This window comes from Pollachius pollachius (genome assembly GCF_949987615.1).
Source record: "Pollachius pollachius genome assembly, chromosome: 18".
In the NCBI taxonomy this organism is placed as follows: Eukaryota; Metazoa; Chordata; class Actinopteri; order Gadiformes; family Gadidae; genus Pollachius; species Pollachius pollachius.
This window is the reverse complement of record NC_136951.1, coordinates 7,755,881-7,771,697: the sequence shown is the minus strand read 5'-3', so window position 1 is coordinate 7,771,697 and position 15,817 is coordinate 7,755,881. Positions and strand designations below refer to the sequence as shown.

At 45.6% G+C, this 15,817-nt stretch overlaps 1 protein-coding gene across 5 annotated transcripts in view; it reads left to right on the top strand.

Moving 5' to 3' along the window:
* The window catches only part of ptpn13 (protein tyrosine phosphatase non-receptor type 13), a 60,403-nt gene that overhangs the window by 3,368 nt on the left and 41,218 nt on the right, over positions 1 to 15,817 (top strand). For all 5 annotated transcript variants that reach the window (XM_079756208.1, XM_079756206.1, XM_079756207.1 and 2 more), the window contains exons 2-7: positions 1,700 to 1,819; positions 7,075 to 7,241; positions 9,178 to 9,243; positions 9,777 to 9,962; positions 11,296 to 11,383; positions 14,517 to 15,242. In XM_079756208.1, coding sequence (XP_079612334.1) covers positions 1,705 to 1,819; positions 7,075 to 7,241; positions 9,178 to 9,243; positions 9,777 to 9,962; positions 11,296 to 11,383; positions 14,517 to 15,242 — 1,348 coding nt within the window. In that variant the 5' untranslated portion in view covers positions 1,700 to 1,704. The remainder of the gene's footprint in view (positions 1 to 1,699; positions 1,820 to 7,074; positions 7,242 to 9,177; positions 9,244 to 9,776; positions 9,963 to 11,295; positions 11,384 to 14,516; positions 15,243 to 15,817) is intronic.

Below are 15,817 nucleotides of genomic sequence, written 5' to 3'. Positions count from 1 at the left end.
TAGGTTAATTTGGGGGCTTGTTTCTGGTTGCAAACTAGGTTACTTGATGGCATTCCATCTGGATTATCCAAACAGGATGTAGGTTTACAACTTGCTTTTCTCAGCCCATAACCTGTTTTAGATAAATAGAGGTTTTTGGGATGTTTTTGTTAAGTTAATGATGAAACCAAAGTGGGCGTCTACTTTAATCAAGGGCTTTGGCAGGTTGTTCCTTCTATAGAAAATGTTGTGTTGCTCTTTCAATATCTGCCGGTGCTTTCCCAGAAGCAATGCAAGGAATGTTGAAAGTTGTATAAGCTTAATTGCATTTCTATTCATCAAGTTCCAACGTCCTTGATATTGCCTGAAGTATTTTTACTTAAATGACCTCTGAAATCTTATATTGATGCAACAAGTTTTCTGGACTTAACTCTTTGATACCAATCTTATTTTTAGCAGTAATTAAAGAAAAACGGTCACATTTTCTAAATCCTATTTAGTTGTATTATTGTAGTCATGCTTATTGAACTGTTAAACCAGCTTGCCAAAGGAGGCCCCACACAGGAAATTGACCCAATTCAGAGGACACACAAGAAAACTTTGCACAAATTCAAAGCAAACAAACTGAATGGAAATGACAGGCTTTACTGAACCCCAACCAAAAGAAGTATGAAGTGCAGGTAAAAAACTTAATCTTTGTAGCCATGTTTATTGAATCCTGCCTTTTTTCGACATAAACAATGGCACATTAGCTAGTTCAATCATTGTAAGCTCGATAATTGAGATTCAGGGAAACCAACCCTTTACCTGGTGAGGTTTTTGGAGAGGAGATAGATGGGTTCAGGCAGACTCATGACAGGAGCTCTTGGACAAACAGCATGATGATGTGTAAAGTAGGCCTTAGCCATGTATAAAGCATGTGTAAGTACTGTGTGTACACCTGTTCTTGACAGGCCAACAAAGGGAGATTGGTTTGTTGAGGAAGTTGATTCTGGTGTCTGTGAATTTGTTTGCCCAGTGATAAGATAATTCAAGCAGTGTTTTCTTTCTTTGATTTATGTTTTCATTTCTGAATGGATAAAAAATGTGTATTTTGTGCTGTACTTGACCTGTAATTGCAAAATTATCGTCAACAGAAACCTATTCTATTAATCAAATTAGCTTTTCTCTTCCACGTTGTAAATTATATTATTCATGAGCAGATGTTAAACACTACTAATGAACAGCCATGAGGGCTTTTACTTTGACAGAGTTGTGTTGTTACCTGGTGTCGTGGTTGCTATGTGATACCACATGGTTCAGCATATGTTCCACCCCTCCATGACTGTGTGAACCTTGCAGGAGTAGCTAGACCACCCAGACGTGGCTACTAACTAATTCATTATTTATCAACACTATTATGTGTTTTTTTTGCAGCTCGATTGCCCTTGTTTTAAGAACATATACCACTGTACTGAATGACCATATTATACTGCACATTTGATGATAAAAGTTGGACAAGAGAGTGTAGATACTAGATAGTAAATAATGGTCCTAAAAAGGCAATTCATTGGATCAGGCAAAGGGGCACAGTAAATAGACGCAACACAAGATGTAATAACACAACACCAGACACCCGAGTTGAGGTTATGCATTACAACTCCCCAAACTGCATTGTGTTTTACGTCTGACCCATGCCACCTCCTAACCCGGTCTCCCTTCCCCCCCCTCGCTGTCCCAGGGAAGATGCATGTGTCTCTGGCCGAGGCCCTGGAGGTCCGCGGGGGCCCACTCCAGGAGGATGAGGTCTGGGCAGTGCTCAGCCAGAGCGCAGAGAGCCTCCACGAGCTCTTCCACAAAGGTAGGAATGTGCAGAGTCAAAGTTACAGCACACGCACGCACGCGCACACATCATTTGGGAATGTCCAGTTCAACTTGTAGAGCATGACATCACGGCTGTTTTGGGGTCCGATTCCAATTGGGAACCGACCATGCTAAGAATGTATTGTACTATGCACTCACTCACAGTATTGTAAGAAGCTGAAGATAAAATTGTCCACCAAATGGCATATATATATAATTTCATTGTTGGATATTGTTTTCCCTACCTACACTTTTTTGGTATCAGAAACAGATGTGTATTTGCCAAAGCAATTAATCTCTGTGAAGGTTTCGGCATTCCTTCAGTGATTTATAAATATAAATGATATAAAATATCACAATTACCTCTGTGACTTACACCCTCGTTAACGCCAGTGCATTAGTCGTGACCTCTGTCCATGTTGTTGTCAGAGTTCAGAAGGCTACTAAGGAAACCTCTCTGCATCAGTGGCAGCGATATCCCTCAGGTCACCACCAGGAACATCCGTCACTAGGCAATATGCCTGCCTGCCACGCAATTAATTAAAGGCATTTTGTTCTGGACAAGTACTAGAACAAATAGTACAACTTCTGCTTCATCCCTGGACTATGTCAATATGTTCTCTTGCAGATTTGTGAATTGCTAAAAAGTATGTTGTAAAATCAATGTCCTACCAGTGGCAAGCTTTTCTTGGTCAGTTCAATCAGTCAGGATGTTTTTTAATTTGTTTGATTAACCTGGTGTCTCTGAAATCCGCCTCTTTATATTTCCATACAGCTCAGGGAAGCTGAGTCGGCAAACGAGCTTCCTAACTGGATTAGTAGTTTCGTCCAAGTTTTTAAGTACTCTGGTTACATTTCCGTTTGTGTCGTCGTATGCATATATTAACCTTTTCATCAAGAAATTGCTTCTAGCTTTTAAAGTGGTTTTGAAGTATGAAAAAGTTGGCGCATTAAGTGAACCATCGTTAAAAGTTCAAATCAACATTACATGTTAGCTGCTGTCGTAGGCTACGAAAATGTGAAAAAAAGTATTTAAAAAGTGTTTAAATGTGTGGCCGATCAGGGCTGATGCTGAATGTGTCAGAAGTTTGCCATGTCTCAATAGTATCCAGTCTAACTGAGAATGAATGGACTAAAACTATGCAAAAATACCTCTTTATATCCTATGATGCATCCTATTATTAAAGCTGATGCTGTATGTGTGTAGTCTTTGTATAGATAAATATTTTTGTTTTTTTTCTTTTTATTTTCCCATTAACTTGTTTGCACACATTACAGTGTAGTTTTGTCAATTTGTCAGGCAAGCCTAGGACCATAATGGTGCACTAGACCCAAGACAAAAGTGCCTTTATCGTCGACAGGACGATGTGTTTTTTTCATTGAAGCAGTTCAAAAGGCTAAAAGCCGGTGTCTTTTCAGGTCTTAATCTTGGCAGAGCAGCCTTCTAAAACACTCACACACGCATGCACACACACACACACACACACACACACACACACACACACACACACACACACACACACACACACACACACACACACACACACACACACACACACACACACACACACAGTGGAATTAATACATTTCACCCACACACTCGCATAACTAACCATTCACTGAGTGTGGTGACTTATTGCTTTTGTTCTCGGTCTCTTGTTCTCTCTTGTTATTGACGATAAAGGCCCAGCACCGATGAGGCACTTTGAGGCTGTCTCACTATCCTTACGGAGTCATTGAATAGGGGCAGATATGTGCTTATTCTTCAGTTTGTATCATCTATGGTCAGTGAGACCTTCATCCTTGGAAGGAAAATAAAAGAACTGTGAAGCCATAAAGTCATAAATCATTTCTTGTGTTTTGGTGCACATGCGGTCGTCTCTGCTCTATGTCTTTTAACACAGCAGCAAAAAAAATCCCTTTTGAGAGATGGAAGAGGTCGAGTGGCTTGCTGAAATGTGAATCAAGATTTTGTCGGCCTTCTGTTTTGAGGGAAGTGCTGCTCTGAATAGTCTGCTAATCATGGCCTTGCTGGAGAATGTGCAGACTTCTTGACTTTGGGCTCTTTAGGATATTTTCGTTTTCACAAATTGCACACATGCTGAAGTGTTAAAGTACAGCCAAACGGTCTTTTAAATTCCCCACCCTCCTGAACGTCATTTGTTAACCGTGCATCAAAGCCTAATAATCTTCAAATATGTGGGAGCCAATGTGATATTTGTCTGTGCCAAGACAGTTCAAATTATATTAATCCCATGGTTCCTTGAAATAGGCAAATTCCCATGGGGAGTTTAGAAGTATTATGTCTTTGTCTTATTATGTCTTATTTGTCTATTATGTCAATTGCACTATCCAAGTAGCATGCTAACCAATAACTAGCCATCATGCTCATTTGCAGTTGTGTGCCTTTTTAACATCCAGCTGTATTCTGAGCACCAAAAGATCAGGATGGAGGCGTATTGTCCCAAGTGTGATTGGCTCTGTTCCGCCGACAGGAAATAAAGTGGACTCTCTTTCATGAAACGTGTTCAGTAAAAACCATCCTCTCTCTGGCGTCACGGCCATTGCTTCAGCGTCACCCCGTCCATGGGATCACACAAAGATCTATTATATGGGACAGCGCTAAGGGCAAACGACTGTGGAGTTCAGCGTTGGGGAATGCGTTTGTGAGTGCAGGCGAAATGTATCGAGGCAGTGATTCATGAGGATTTTGCCATGATTATTTGCATGCAGGACGCGTCGCTGGGGCTCCGGTTACTGCATGGGTCAGCAGAAATATTTCCAAATCGTAGTTGTATAGAACAAAAACAATTGAATTGCTTCTCAGGAGTTGAGTGTTGGTAAACGCTGAGGAAGGCTGTTGCACCGTCTGAGGTGCAACAGCAGATATGAATCAATATCATAATGGATTAAATGGCAATATGTTTTGCTGCCTTGCTGCCAAAACGCCATCCATATTTCATGGACATCGACAGTTATTAACTTGGGGTGTTCATTTTGGCAATGCAAAGGTGAAAATCCTTGTCTTGCAGTCTCTCTCAAGAGACATTTGAACACATCATCTTTTAAAACACAGCGTGACCTTTCTTCTTTCTGTATCATCATGAACTCATGAGTCAGCTCTTTTTGCATGTTTGGGGTGGGCCGGTGTAGATTTCACCCTATGTGTACCACATCATGACAGTATTAGACTGGTTGTTCAAACAGCCAGACCACTCGTGGTACAGTCATGCATCATGTGTAAACAGCGGTGGTTAACGGCAGTGTTTGTTCAAGGGCGCTTTGTTGGCGTTTTGTTACGTGTATGGGTTTAATTCAGCTGGAGGAATTCCAGTTGTTTTTTCTTTTTCAGCTGAAGTCATGTCAGGTTCACGAACGGCTAACCCAATGGTCTTTGGAGCGGAGTTTCCCGCTGGCTGAGTTCTCATTGGTCCTGCTAAAACGCCAATCATTATCCTCATACCGATCTTCCTACTTCCTAAGCTGTCTCCGGAGATCTTTGGTAGTGATTTGTCCAAGGAGGTTGCCCCTTACAACCAACAGAACGGAAGTTCTGGATTTTTTGGCTATTTTTAGATGTGTGTGTAACAATTGACGTCACCTCTTTCTTAAAATCAAAAGAGGAAAAAATAGTTACTGAAACTTGAAGAACTTGATGGAAAACAAAAGAACATCTTAATTCCGTGGAGTGGCTGAAATTCAAAACGGGATTATTTAATAACTTTCAGGATGCAAAGATTGTATGAATGTCAGATACAATTCCCTAGTTATAATGGCCCTCTTTAAAGGAAAAAAAACAAATAGTTGAACAGCATTTTGCGGCCCTGCTGATGAAACACACAAATGTATTTATGTTCCAACGTTACCTCACCGCTGTGTACCGCTTTGAAGAAACATATGTTCTCCTTCCAACAGTGCTGTGCATGTTTTTTGAAGAAAGCTGCACTCGTCACCAGAAAGCAACATTTGTTGTTCAATGTCGATGCGGCTCAAATGTGTTATTGTGTCTTCGCTCAGGATATCTCTGGTAGCAGTAGCTAAAGCTCCCGGCTAGCTAGCCATCGCCTTGTTTACCCCCCTCCTGTCTGTGTATGAATGCTTTTATGTGTCAATGGGTAATTCTAAGGTATTGATTGCCCACAGGCTTTGAAAGGCCGTAGTGGTCACTGGTTAGAAGGATGTATGCTCCAGGCCTACTTGGATGGTCGGGGTCAGGTCATGTTCTTTCTTTTAAGGAATGGATTTGTATGGGATTTTATGTGTACCTTTTTGATTGACGGAACAGAGTGTTAAAAGGCTAAGGTGTCCTGTTATCTTAAAATAACACACACCCTTGGAACTTTATTTGAGGATTGCAACAACGTACTTTAACCTGATTGGTCAATAAAGAGACCAGACCTGGTGGTGGGGGGGGGGGGGGGGGGGGGGGGTGTATTTTTTTGCACGTTCAGAACAGAAGCAATTCAGAAATATCTCTCTCCAAACTAAAGATTCTGACGATAGTTATACTGTTTGGTCAACATTTCTGACACAGGTGGCAATCATTTACTACGGTATATGTCAATGGACTATTGTTTTGTCCCCGGTCAATAGTTAACAACAGCATGAATGGCACAAGTAGCAAGCCTTTTTGGTATCCTTACAGTTATTTTCTGGGAACGAAAGACAACTGGTCGGGAGATTGGATTCTAGGTTTTGCTCCGTGTTTGATATAATGGGTCCCAATGGAGGAGGCTGCGATGTGGGTCAAGGGACCAATCTTAACATGTTCACGCTCAAAGCCCATCGGGTTTAAAACACAAACATTGACGGAGCAACGCAGACAACATGTACAAAAATAACTTGCGCCGTTTTTAGAATGCCAGCACACTTTTGTGTCATCCTTTTAACTTGTTTTCAAGAGTTAGAAGTTATGAAAACCGGGCTGTTTTGACCTCCTGTCTTATAATAATTGTGTAGTTTTGGTAGACTTATAACAAACTACGGAGCCTTAGATATCAATTTTATTCACAATAATGTAATTCTAATACAATATAGCCTACCACTCAAAAACACAATATGTCTTTTATTTCTCCCTAATGATAGTAATACAGTGCCCGTGGATAAGTGCATAAAAACCAACCGACCAAAACTTGAAAGCCTTACATCATAATGACATGTCATGTCAATATTTCCATTGCAACTAGTCCTTAATGCTGCGGTGTCGTCCTTCCCCGTGTGTGCTGGTGTTCACATCCTCCCTGTTGTCCTCAGACCCTTCAGCCATGGGCTTCATCATCTCCCCCTGGTCCCTGCTGCTCATGCCCTCGGGGAACATCTCCTTCACCGACGAGAACGTCACCCAGCAGGACCTGAGGGCCTTCACGGCCCCCGAGGTCCTGGAGGGGATCCCCTTAGCCTCCGTCTCGGACATAGAGAAGGTAGGAGGAGCCGTGCTTTTATTTTGGAGTGGGGACTTTTATTGTGGAAATCCAATATGGTGGCTTAAGTATAGCTTGTGGTGGTTGTTTTCACTGTGTGTGCACTACTGATACTTGCAAGGTGCAAACAAGAGGATTTGAGAGAGAGACGGCTCACATACATCGAAATAAAGTCTTATTTGATGCCTTCTTGAGTGACACACGTTCTAAAATCAAACTTGGAGGGTTTCCAGCAAATTTGAGTGTAATTCTTGGTCATCTTCCAGTGAAAGCGGTGTTATTACAATTTTCAATAGATTCAGAAAACGGTTGAAAACAGAAGATAAAGTTAGTTCTGATAGTCTAAATCTAATAGATTTTTTGGCAAATTAATTCACATTCATGAGTTTATCCATAAGTCCCTGTCCATTGCTTGACAAGAAAGGAAGGAAATTTGACAATCTTGCACCATGTTGCAGCATAAAATGTCAAATAAAAAGTTTTATTAAAACTGACATCAAATAAAATATAACAAGATCACCTGTTGACCCACGCGCACACACGTTTACACACTCTGCTTCTTTTTCAAACAGCACTTTAATAACGGCGGATTAACACGTTTTATCACCGGCTTCCTGTCTGAGCCGCGCTCAGAAGAAACTTTGTGCCGAGTCAGCTCTCTCCGGGGGTAGCCTCCATTAACCCAGTTATTTTCCTCTGTGTACAAAACACGCCGTCTCATTATGCTCCATCTTTTTTTGTTAATATCTCACAGCTGGGATCACGAAAAAATACCTTTTAACTTGGGGTGTGTTAACAGCTGGCCTGGGTGTAGGGAGCATTCAAAAGGCTTTTGATTTCCACAACTGCAAGAAAGGAAAAGACGATACAGTAAAAAAAAAGCAAGTTTGCCCTTTAAATCTGTGGCAAGCCCCCCTTTTTTTAAGCGAAAAACCTTGAAGGCTGTGTTGCATTCCCTGGCAGTCCCCTGAATTATTCTATCCACCACCGAGCCCCGCACGGCAGGGGAAAGGGCTCGGTCTCCCAGAGCTCGGGACAGAGGAAAGAGAAGTGGGAGGGAGAGTAGTTCCACGCAGAAGGGCCTTTTGTCTCTGTTTCCAGAGAAGAATGAATTCAAAATGTTTTATTACGCCCCCGTTACCGAGACATGGTCTATTTTTCACTTTCGAGGGGTATTTCGGAGAAGGCCGGGGTAGTGTGGACAAGTGGTGTTTTATGACTCAATGCTTCTCAGAATGTCCGGTGGTGTTCGCCTGGCTGAGGCTCACCTGTTCCCAACTGACATGGAACCAAACAAAACCAAAATGTTCCTTTTATTTTAAAACATGTACCCTCATATGTTTATTTATACCGCACATCAAGATGACGCACATGAAAGTCATTATTGACGTATAGCAAGATTTCCAAGCGCTTTGTAAAAAGTGCACTCCCAAGAGCTCTTGTAAATGGTAAATTGGCTGCATTTATATAGAGCTTTTCTGAACTTTGGGCACTCAAAGCTGTTACAATATTTCCTAACATTCACCCATTCATGCACACATTCACACACCGACGGCGGTGTCAGCCATGCAAGGCGACAGCCGGCTCGTCGGGAGCAGTTTGGTTAGGTGTCTTGCTCAAGGACACTTCGATACTCGAGGTGGAGCCGGGGATCAAACTAGCAACCTTCCGGTAACCAGCCAACCCGCTCTATCTCCTGAGCCACATGCCATCCAAGTAGTCCATCTTTAAGTCTACTGGGAATCCATTTTCTTTTTCATGTTAAAAAACCCAACCCCCAAACAGGAGTGTACATTGCGGAACACGGTGGAGTGACCGGATTGGAGATACACGCGTTGTCCTTTAAATGTTTCTGCATGCGCCTCACATGGTCAAGTGATTGAGGGGGGCGATAAAGTGGTGCTGACGGGCGTCTGTGTGCTGCTGTTTTCCACAGATGCACATGTACTCACTGGGGATGACCCTGTTCTGGGGAGCGGACTACCAGATCCCCCACAGCCAGGTGAGCCCGCCGCAAACACGGGCCTCAGCGCTCGCTCCTCACTGGAAAATGAAGTTCTACTCCTACACACACCATGTGGTTTGATGATGACATGTATGGAACAGGTTTTGCATGTGCATACGGCCTACACTGAATGCATTTTACACTGAAGTCAACTGATGGATTGATAAAAGCTAAACAAATGGAGGACATTATTTGCCTCCAACCCACACATACTTTTTTACTATCGAATCATTTAGCAGATGGTTTGACCCAAAACGACTCGCTGTGAATACAGATTCATTATCATTAAGGAGCAAGTAAGGGTTGGGTTTCCTGCTCAAGGATACCCACAGCAAGGCCTCAGACATTGGGAATCAAACCCAGAACCTTTAGGCTGGGCGTCAAACCACTAAATGCGACTCAGCTATCTTGCCCGCTGCTGCAGTTCTACCTACATGGATCTATATTTGACATCAGCAGGAAAATCTGTTCCAACATGTATCAGTATCATTGTAATCGATGTAAATGGATTTCCTCTGGACGTCCTGCAGCCCATGAAGCTGGGCGAGCACCTCAACAGCCTGCTGCTCAACATGTGTGACGACATCACGCTCAGCCGCATGTCAGTGCGCACCGTGCTGGACATCTGCAGCAAGCACATCCGCAACTCGTCCTGCGAGCCGCCCTTCGCCTACGTCAGGAAGCTGGTCCGCCTGGTCCTCGGCAGCCTCTCTCAGGTACGCTCCCCCCCCCCCCCCCCCACTGTGTGTGCGTCTTGCGTTGTGTGTGTGTCCACACGTCCACACGTTGTGTGTTTGCGTCCGCACGTTGTGTGTTTGCGTCCGCACGTTGTGTGTGTGTCCACACGTCCATGCGTTGTGTGTGCGTCCGCGCGTTGGGTGTGTGCCCGTGTGTTGGGCGTGTGTCCGCGCGTTGTGTGTGTTGGGTGTGTTGGGTGTGTGTCCGCGCGTTGGGTGTGTGTCCGCAAGTTGGGTGTGTGTCCGCGCGTTGGGTGTGCGTCCGGGAGTTGTGTGTGCGTCCGGGAGTTGGGTGTGCATCCGGGAGTTGTGTGTTAGCCCGCGCATTGTGTATGTGTGTCCGTGGGCTGTGTGTGCGTCTGTGCCTTGTGTGTGCGTTTGTGTCTTGTGTGTGTGTCCGCGAGTTGTGTGTGTGTCCGCGAGTTGTGTGTGCGTCCGCGAGTTGTGTGTGCGTCCGCGAGTTGTGCGTTGTGTCTGCCTGTGCCTTGTGTGTGTGTGTGTGTGTGTCTGTGCCTCGTGTGTATGTCTGTGCCTTGTGTGTGCATCCCCACATTGTGTGTGCGTTTCCGCACATTGTGTGTTTCAGCCGCATGTTGTGTTGAACTTGCGAGTTGTTCATAAGCCCGCAAGTTGTGTGTACGCCCGCACAGGCCAGCGCACCGGCAGAGCACGTTGTGTGATGATGTTTCACAATCGCCCTGATGAGTTTTGTCTGTTTATAGTTTTGGTTTCTGTGGAAACTCGTGTGTGGATTCCTGGGCAATGTGTGTTTCAAAGCTGGTGGTTTTTAAAGCACGCGATTCAAAAAAACTTTTTTTTCAAATTCATAAAATAAAAAAATACTTTGATTGTTTTTGTTGAATTTTAAAGTTGCCGTCGGCAAGAATTGAGAGTTGTAAAGGGAGGGCGCAGAATAAGGCTTAAGGGGAAGATTGTGAAACTAATCAACTCTTATACCTCTGCATTGAAAGTGTTGCAACTTTTTAATGCCTGTGAGAAATGGATACACTCCAATATGCATATTTAGGATTCTGGGCCCCGGTCTTTTAATGCTCTCCATTAGAGCTTCCAGCTAAAGTGAATAAGCCGTCACACGCCCGGTCTAACCACAACAGACTGTGTTTGTATCAGACGGCAAGAACGGGTTGCTCACCTTAAACACATAATCTAAAAAAGCTAAAAATAAATCAAGTTGAACTCCACTGTATTTTACAGCGGAGGGAGGGAAGAAATCTACACCGGTCTTCACACTCCTGTTGTTCACCTTTCCTCTTCCTGTCTGATTGTGGTTGTCTGTCTGTCCCGGCGCTAGCTGGACGGCCTGCTGACGGACAGAGAGTCTCTACCGGAGCGCAGCAAGGAGATCCGGGAGAGGCTGCGGGGGAAAGGTCTGCCCTCCGGTAAGAACACCTCCACCTGAGACCCTCTGGACCCCCAGGGACCCTGGGATGGGTTTGACCCGGATGTGGACAACTGCACATGACCTTTCACTGCTTATGTCTCACATACAAATAATAACTAATATTATTCTAGTAATGATAATAATAATGTTACCGGTAATAGTAATGATTATATTATAATTCATAATAAAACGTCATACTTTTTATTTAGCACACTCAAGACTTTATATAGCACAGCTCTCTCTGTCTCCCGTTCTCTCTCTCGTTTTTGTTTTAATACTTTTTAACCAGCACACTCAAGACTTTATGCAACACAATCAAGACACTCAAAGACCCTTGACAAAGACATAAAATGTAAGTGCAAATAGCAAACAAAATATCTTGCTGTCGTTTCTACAGTCTCTGTAAAGTCCTGAAAATCACATCCGATTTTGGGTACCATTTAGATAAAACAACATTAAACCTGCCCAATGCGCTGGAAGAGACACCACAAGATAGGGGGGCGTTTCACACATCGGCAGAGCCGTCATACATGTCCACAATTCGTCATACTACTATATACCACAATCCTGAATGAGTATGAAAGAGAGCTCTCAGCCGACTCATTCATGTTAAAGCGAGGGCTTTCATTGGCCAACGGTGGGAACCGTAGTCAGGGTTCCAGGAATGAGCGGTGGTTCCCCGGAACACCTTGTGAACTCTACATGGCCGGATCCATCGCTGAGTGCATGTGGTCCTATTTATACAAGTTCATGAGGATATTCGCATGACGCTCGCCCTTCCTACGAAGACACCGTTTTCCCGGAGAATCCATTTGTTTGACGATTTTAAGAGAAAGCTCTTATCTGTGAATACAGGGAATACGGCAGGGTCATGAAGGCTTCTAAATCACCCAGCCGGCCAGGGGGAGAGAGAGAGAGAGAGAGAGAGAGGTCAGCGAGCAAAACATTCTGCCTGATTTGCGTTGAAAAAATATAAGTGAAACGGGTTCAATAAAAATATCTCTGAAAGCAGACAAGAAGCACCACACTGCAAACCCCAGGAAGGGAATTTAATTGAGGAAAATATGAGCAAGTCTTCCCAGCGGTTTTCTGAGGGAGAAGTCTGGCAGCGGAGAGCCCGGCTCAAGGCATGGCTGCTCTCCGTCTTATGTAAGCTCCTGCATGGCATTGATTACAGATACATATTTTGGAGTCACCAGTGAAACTGCTGGTCCCCTGTTTGTATCGCAGCTTTGTTTTTCCTGTGCCTAAGCCCCAGCCTGCCGCAGGGAAAGTACATGCAAAGAGTATTACCCGGTCGGTAATGGACTTTTCCCCCAAGAAGCGTCTCTCTCCCCTCTTGCTTTCTCCCTTTCTTGTTTCTCTCTCTGTCTCTCGCTCTTTTGCTCTCTTTCGCCCTGTCGTTCTTTCTCTCGCCCTCTCTCTCTTTTTCTCTCCGTCTCTCTCGTTCTGTCTCGCTCTCTCTCTCGTTCTCTGTCTCTCTCCTTTACACTGAAGGCCGCGAGCTGTAGTCATGCTGGGACAATTCCGTCATTGTGTCTTTTGTTAAGTCGGGTGTGAACTGCAACAGTTTAGTGTATTTTTGTCCCTGGTAGCTCAACATCAAACACAAAATCGTGCGCCTAGTGGCGCTTCCCACATTGGGTGTACATGCTGTTGTATCGGAGAAAAGAAAACTGTTACACTTGATCGTTTTTATTGGCTGTCCTAATCGTGTGTGTGTGTGTGTGTGTGTGTGTGTGTGTGTGTGTGTGTGTGTGTGTGCTCTCTTGAGTTCCTCGAAGCCCGTCTGTGTTTGATAGCTCCTTCCTCTGGGATGAAGCGTGTGCTTCTTTAGATTAAGCGGCCACATGCAGGGTGTTGTTACAGGGCTGAAACGCTGCTTCCTATTTCTCTCTGTGTCCCTCTCTTTCCCCTTTTCTGGTCATCTTTCTTTTCCCCCTTCGCTTCTATCTCTCTCTCTCTCTCGCTCTCTTGCTCTCTCTCTCTCTCTCTCTCTCTCCCTCTCTCTCTTACTGCTTTGTGTGATTCTGTGATTCTTTTGTCTGCCTTCTATGTATCCATAAATCTCTATTTATAACTTTCTTTAGGTGTTTAGTGTTTTATTGGAAAACTCAAGTGGATTTTAAAAGCAGCTGACCAAATTAGTAATATATATAATATACTATATATATCTATATATCTATATAGATATATATCTTGCTTGTGAACCCGTTAAGCACTTTCTCCCACCCCGTTTATCCTAAACACGTCCTGGGCTAAACTGACGCTAATGTGTCAAATTGTTGCGTGTAGGCGTTCATCCCTGGCTTGCGGTCAGATTACCCGGCCCCCCCCACCAGGCCTCTCCCCGCTGGACACGTTTTGTGCGCTTGCTTGCGTGCTAAATCAATTTCACGGACTCCCTGTAGATGTAGTTTTAAGCATGATGTGAAAAATATCTGGATCAGCAGGTCTGGATTGGAGGCCAGATTCCCCCCCGCCCCCAGCCAAATGTCCAGAGAACCGGGGTCCCGATTGGTCGTAACCTCGCAGGATTGACAGGCAAATAGATCCTAATTCAGCTTTTATGGATCAGCTATAAGACCTTCGAGCCTTGAAACTTTTACTAGGATAAAGCGGCCGGCCGGGACTTTGGAGTTATTAGGCAACCGTGTACCAATTACGACGCCTGGTTACCGTTTGATCCCCAGCCTTTGAGCCAAACCGAGGCAGCGGAATGGGTTTCAAGGTTGTTCCCCTTGGTCCGTTGCGTGAAATTAGGGCCATATTTCATCCTTGCCCACCTATTAAAGGAGTAATACAGGCTTAAACTCTTTGACCTTATGGAGATGAATTCTTAATCTCTAATTGGATTTCTGCATATGAACACCGAATCTATAGGCGACTTGACGAGGAGCCCCATACCAACCTGCCCTAATTGGGGCCCAATTATCTGTGTTTGTAGATATACAGATATTTTGTTGGAAAAACTGATTTTTATTTTAAGATTCAATTGCCATTTCAGCAGGTTCGATTGTGTTTTCTCTCTAGTGGCGTTTAAAACACAGAAAACGCACAAACAAACCAAAAGTTGACGGACAGTTAATAGGATGATATTTGAAACGGTTTCCCCTCCTGGTTCTCTTCAGGGCGGGGTGCCGCCTCCCGAGTCCTGGAGCGCTACCGCGTTCGCACCCAGGAGCAGGCCTCTCTGAACCGGGGCATGAGCCGCTCCATGAGCTCTCTCCCCCTCCTGGACCCGCAGGGCCAGGACGAGACCTACCCCCTGCAGTACCCCCCGTCGGACTACCCCTCCCGCCCCCAGGACCCACTGCACCTCCTCCACCACCAGCACCAGGGCTCCGAGTCCACCTCGGACCTCTACTCCAAGAGCCAGCCGCTCCGGGGGCAGCACTCCCAGCCCCACCTGCACGCCTTCCAGCCCCAGCTGCGCCCGCGGCCCGTGGAGCTGGACCAGCGCTCGCTGCAGTACTCCGGGCTGCCCCGCAAGACGTGGGCGTCGTCCGTGGACCTGGCGTGCATCGACCCTGACGCCCTGCGCTTCGGCGCCCTGGAGGACGCCCGCCGCGGCAGCAGCGCCCTCAGCACCCAGTCGGTGGGCCGGCGGCGGGCCTCCGCCGCCCGGCCGGCGCCCGCCGACGCCGAGGCCCGCTACTCGGAGTTTGGCGGTGGCCTCGGCGGTGGCCTCGGCAGTGGCCTCGGCGGTGGCCTCGGCGGCGGCGGCGGTGGCGGAGGGCTGAAGGGCAGGAAGCCCCAGCACCACCGCTCGGCCCAGTCGGTGGCTCTGACGGGGGCGTACGACCGGATCAAGGAGAAGCAGAGGAAGCTGCAGGTGCTGAGGCAGGCCATAGATGGTGAGTTCTGGCGGGTGCATTCCCTCGCTCTCTCACTCTAAATGTCAAATTCTCTCTCTCTCTCTCTCTCTCTGCCTCTCTCAGCCTCACGCTCTCTCTCTCTCTCTCTCTCTTGCTCGCTCTCGCACTCGCTTGCTCTCTGCCTGTCTCTCTCGCTCTCTGCCACTCTCTCTCTCTCTCTCTCTCTCTCTCTCTCTGCCTCTCTCTCTCTCGCTTTCTGCCTCTCTCTCAGCCTCGCTCTCCCTCACACTCTCTCTCTCTCTCGCTCTCTCTGCCCAAATAATTTTGTTTCAAGTTGACTTGGATGAAAGTGTTGCGGAAAGTTATGCCTACGGATTAAATGTGGAATTGGAACATGGCTGCCCCTGACTAATCAAGTCTTCGGGAGCCTTAAGGCGAGACTGAATTCCTCTTGGTGCATCTCTCCCAAGGACGCCAATTCATAGACGACGCTGATCATGCAAATGTTTTAATATTTGCCTTTGGGATCATGATGACTACACAGTCTTCTTGTCGATGTTGTTTGTTTGTTAATTTAAGGGGCAGGCTAGTATAGTGGCTACGGCGTTGGACTC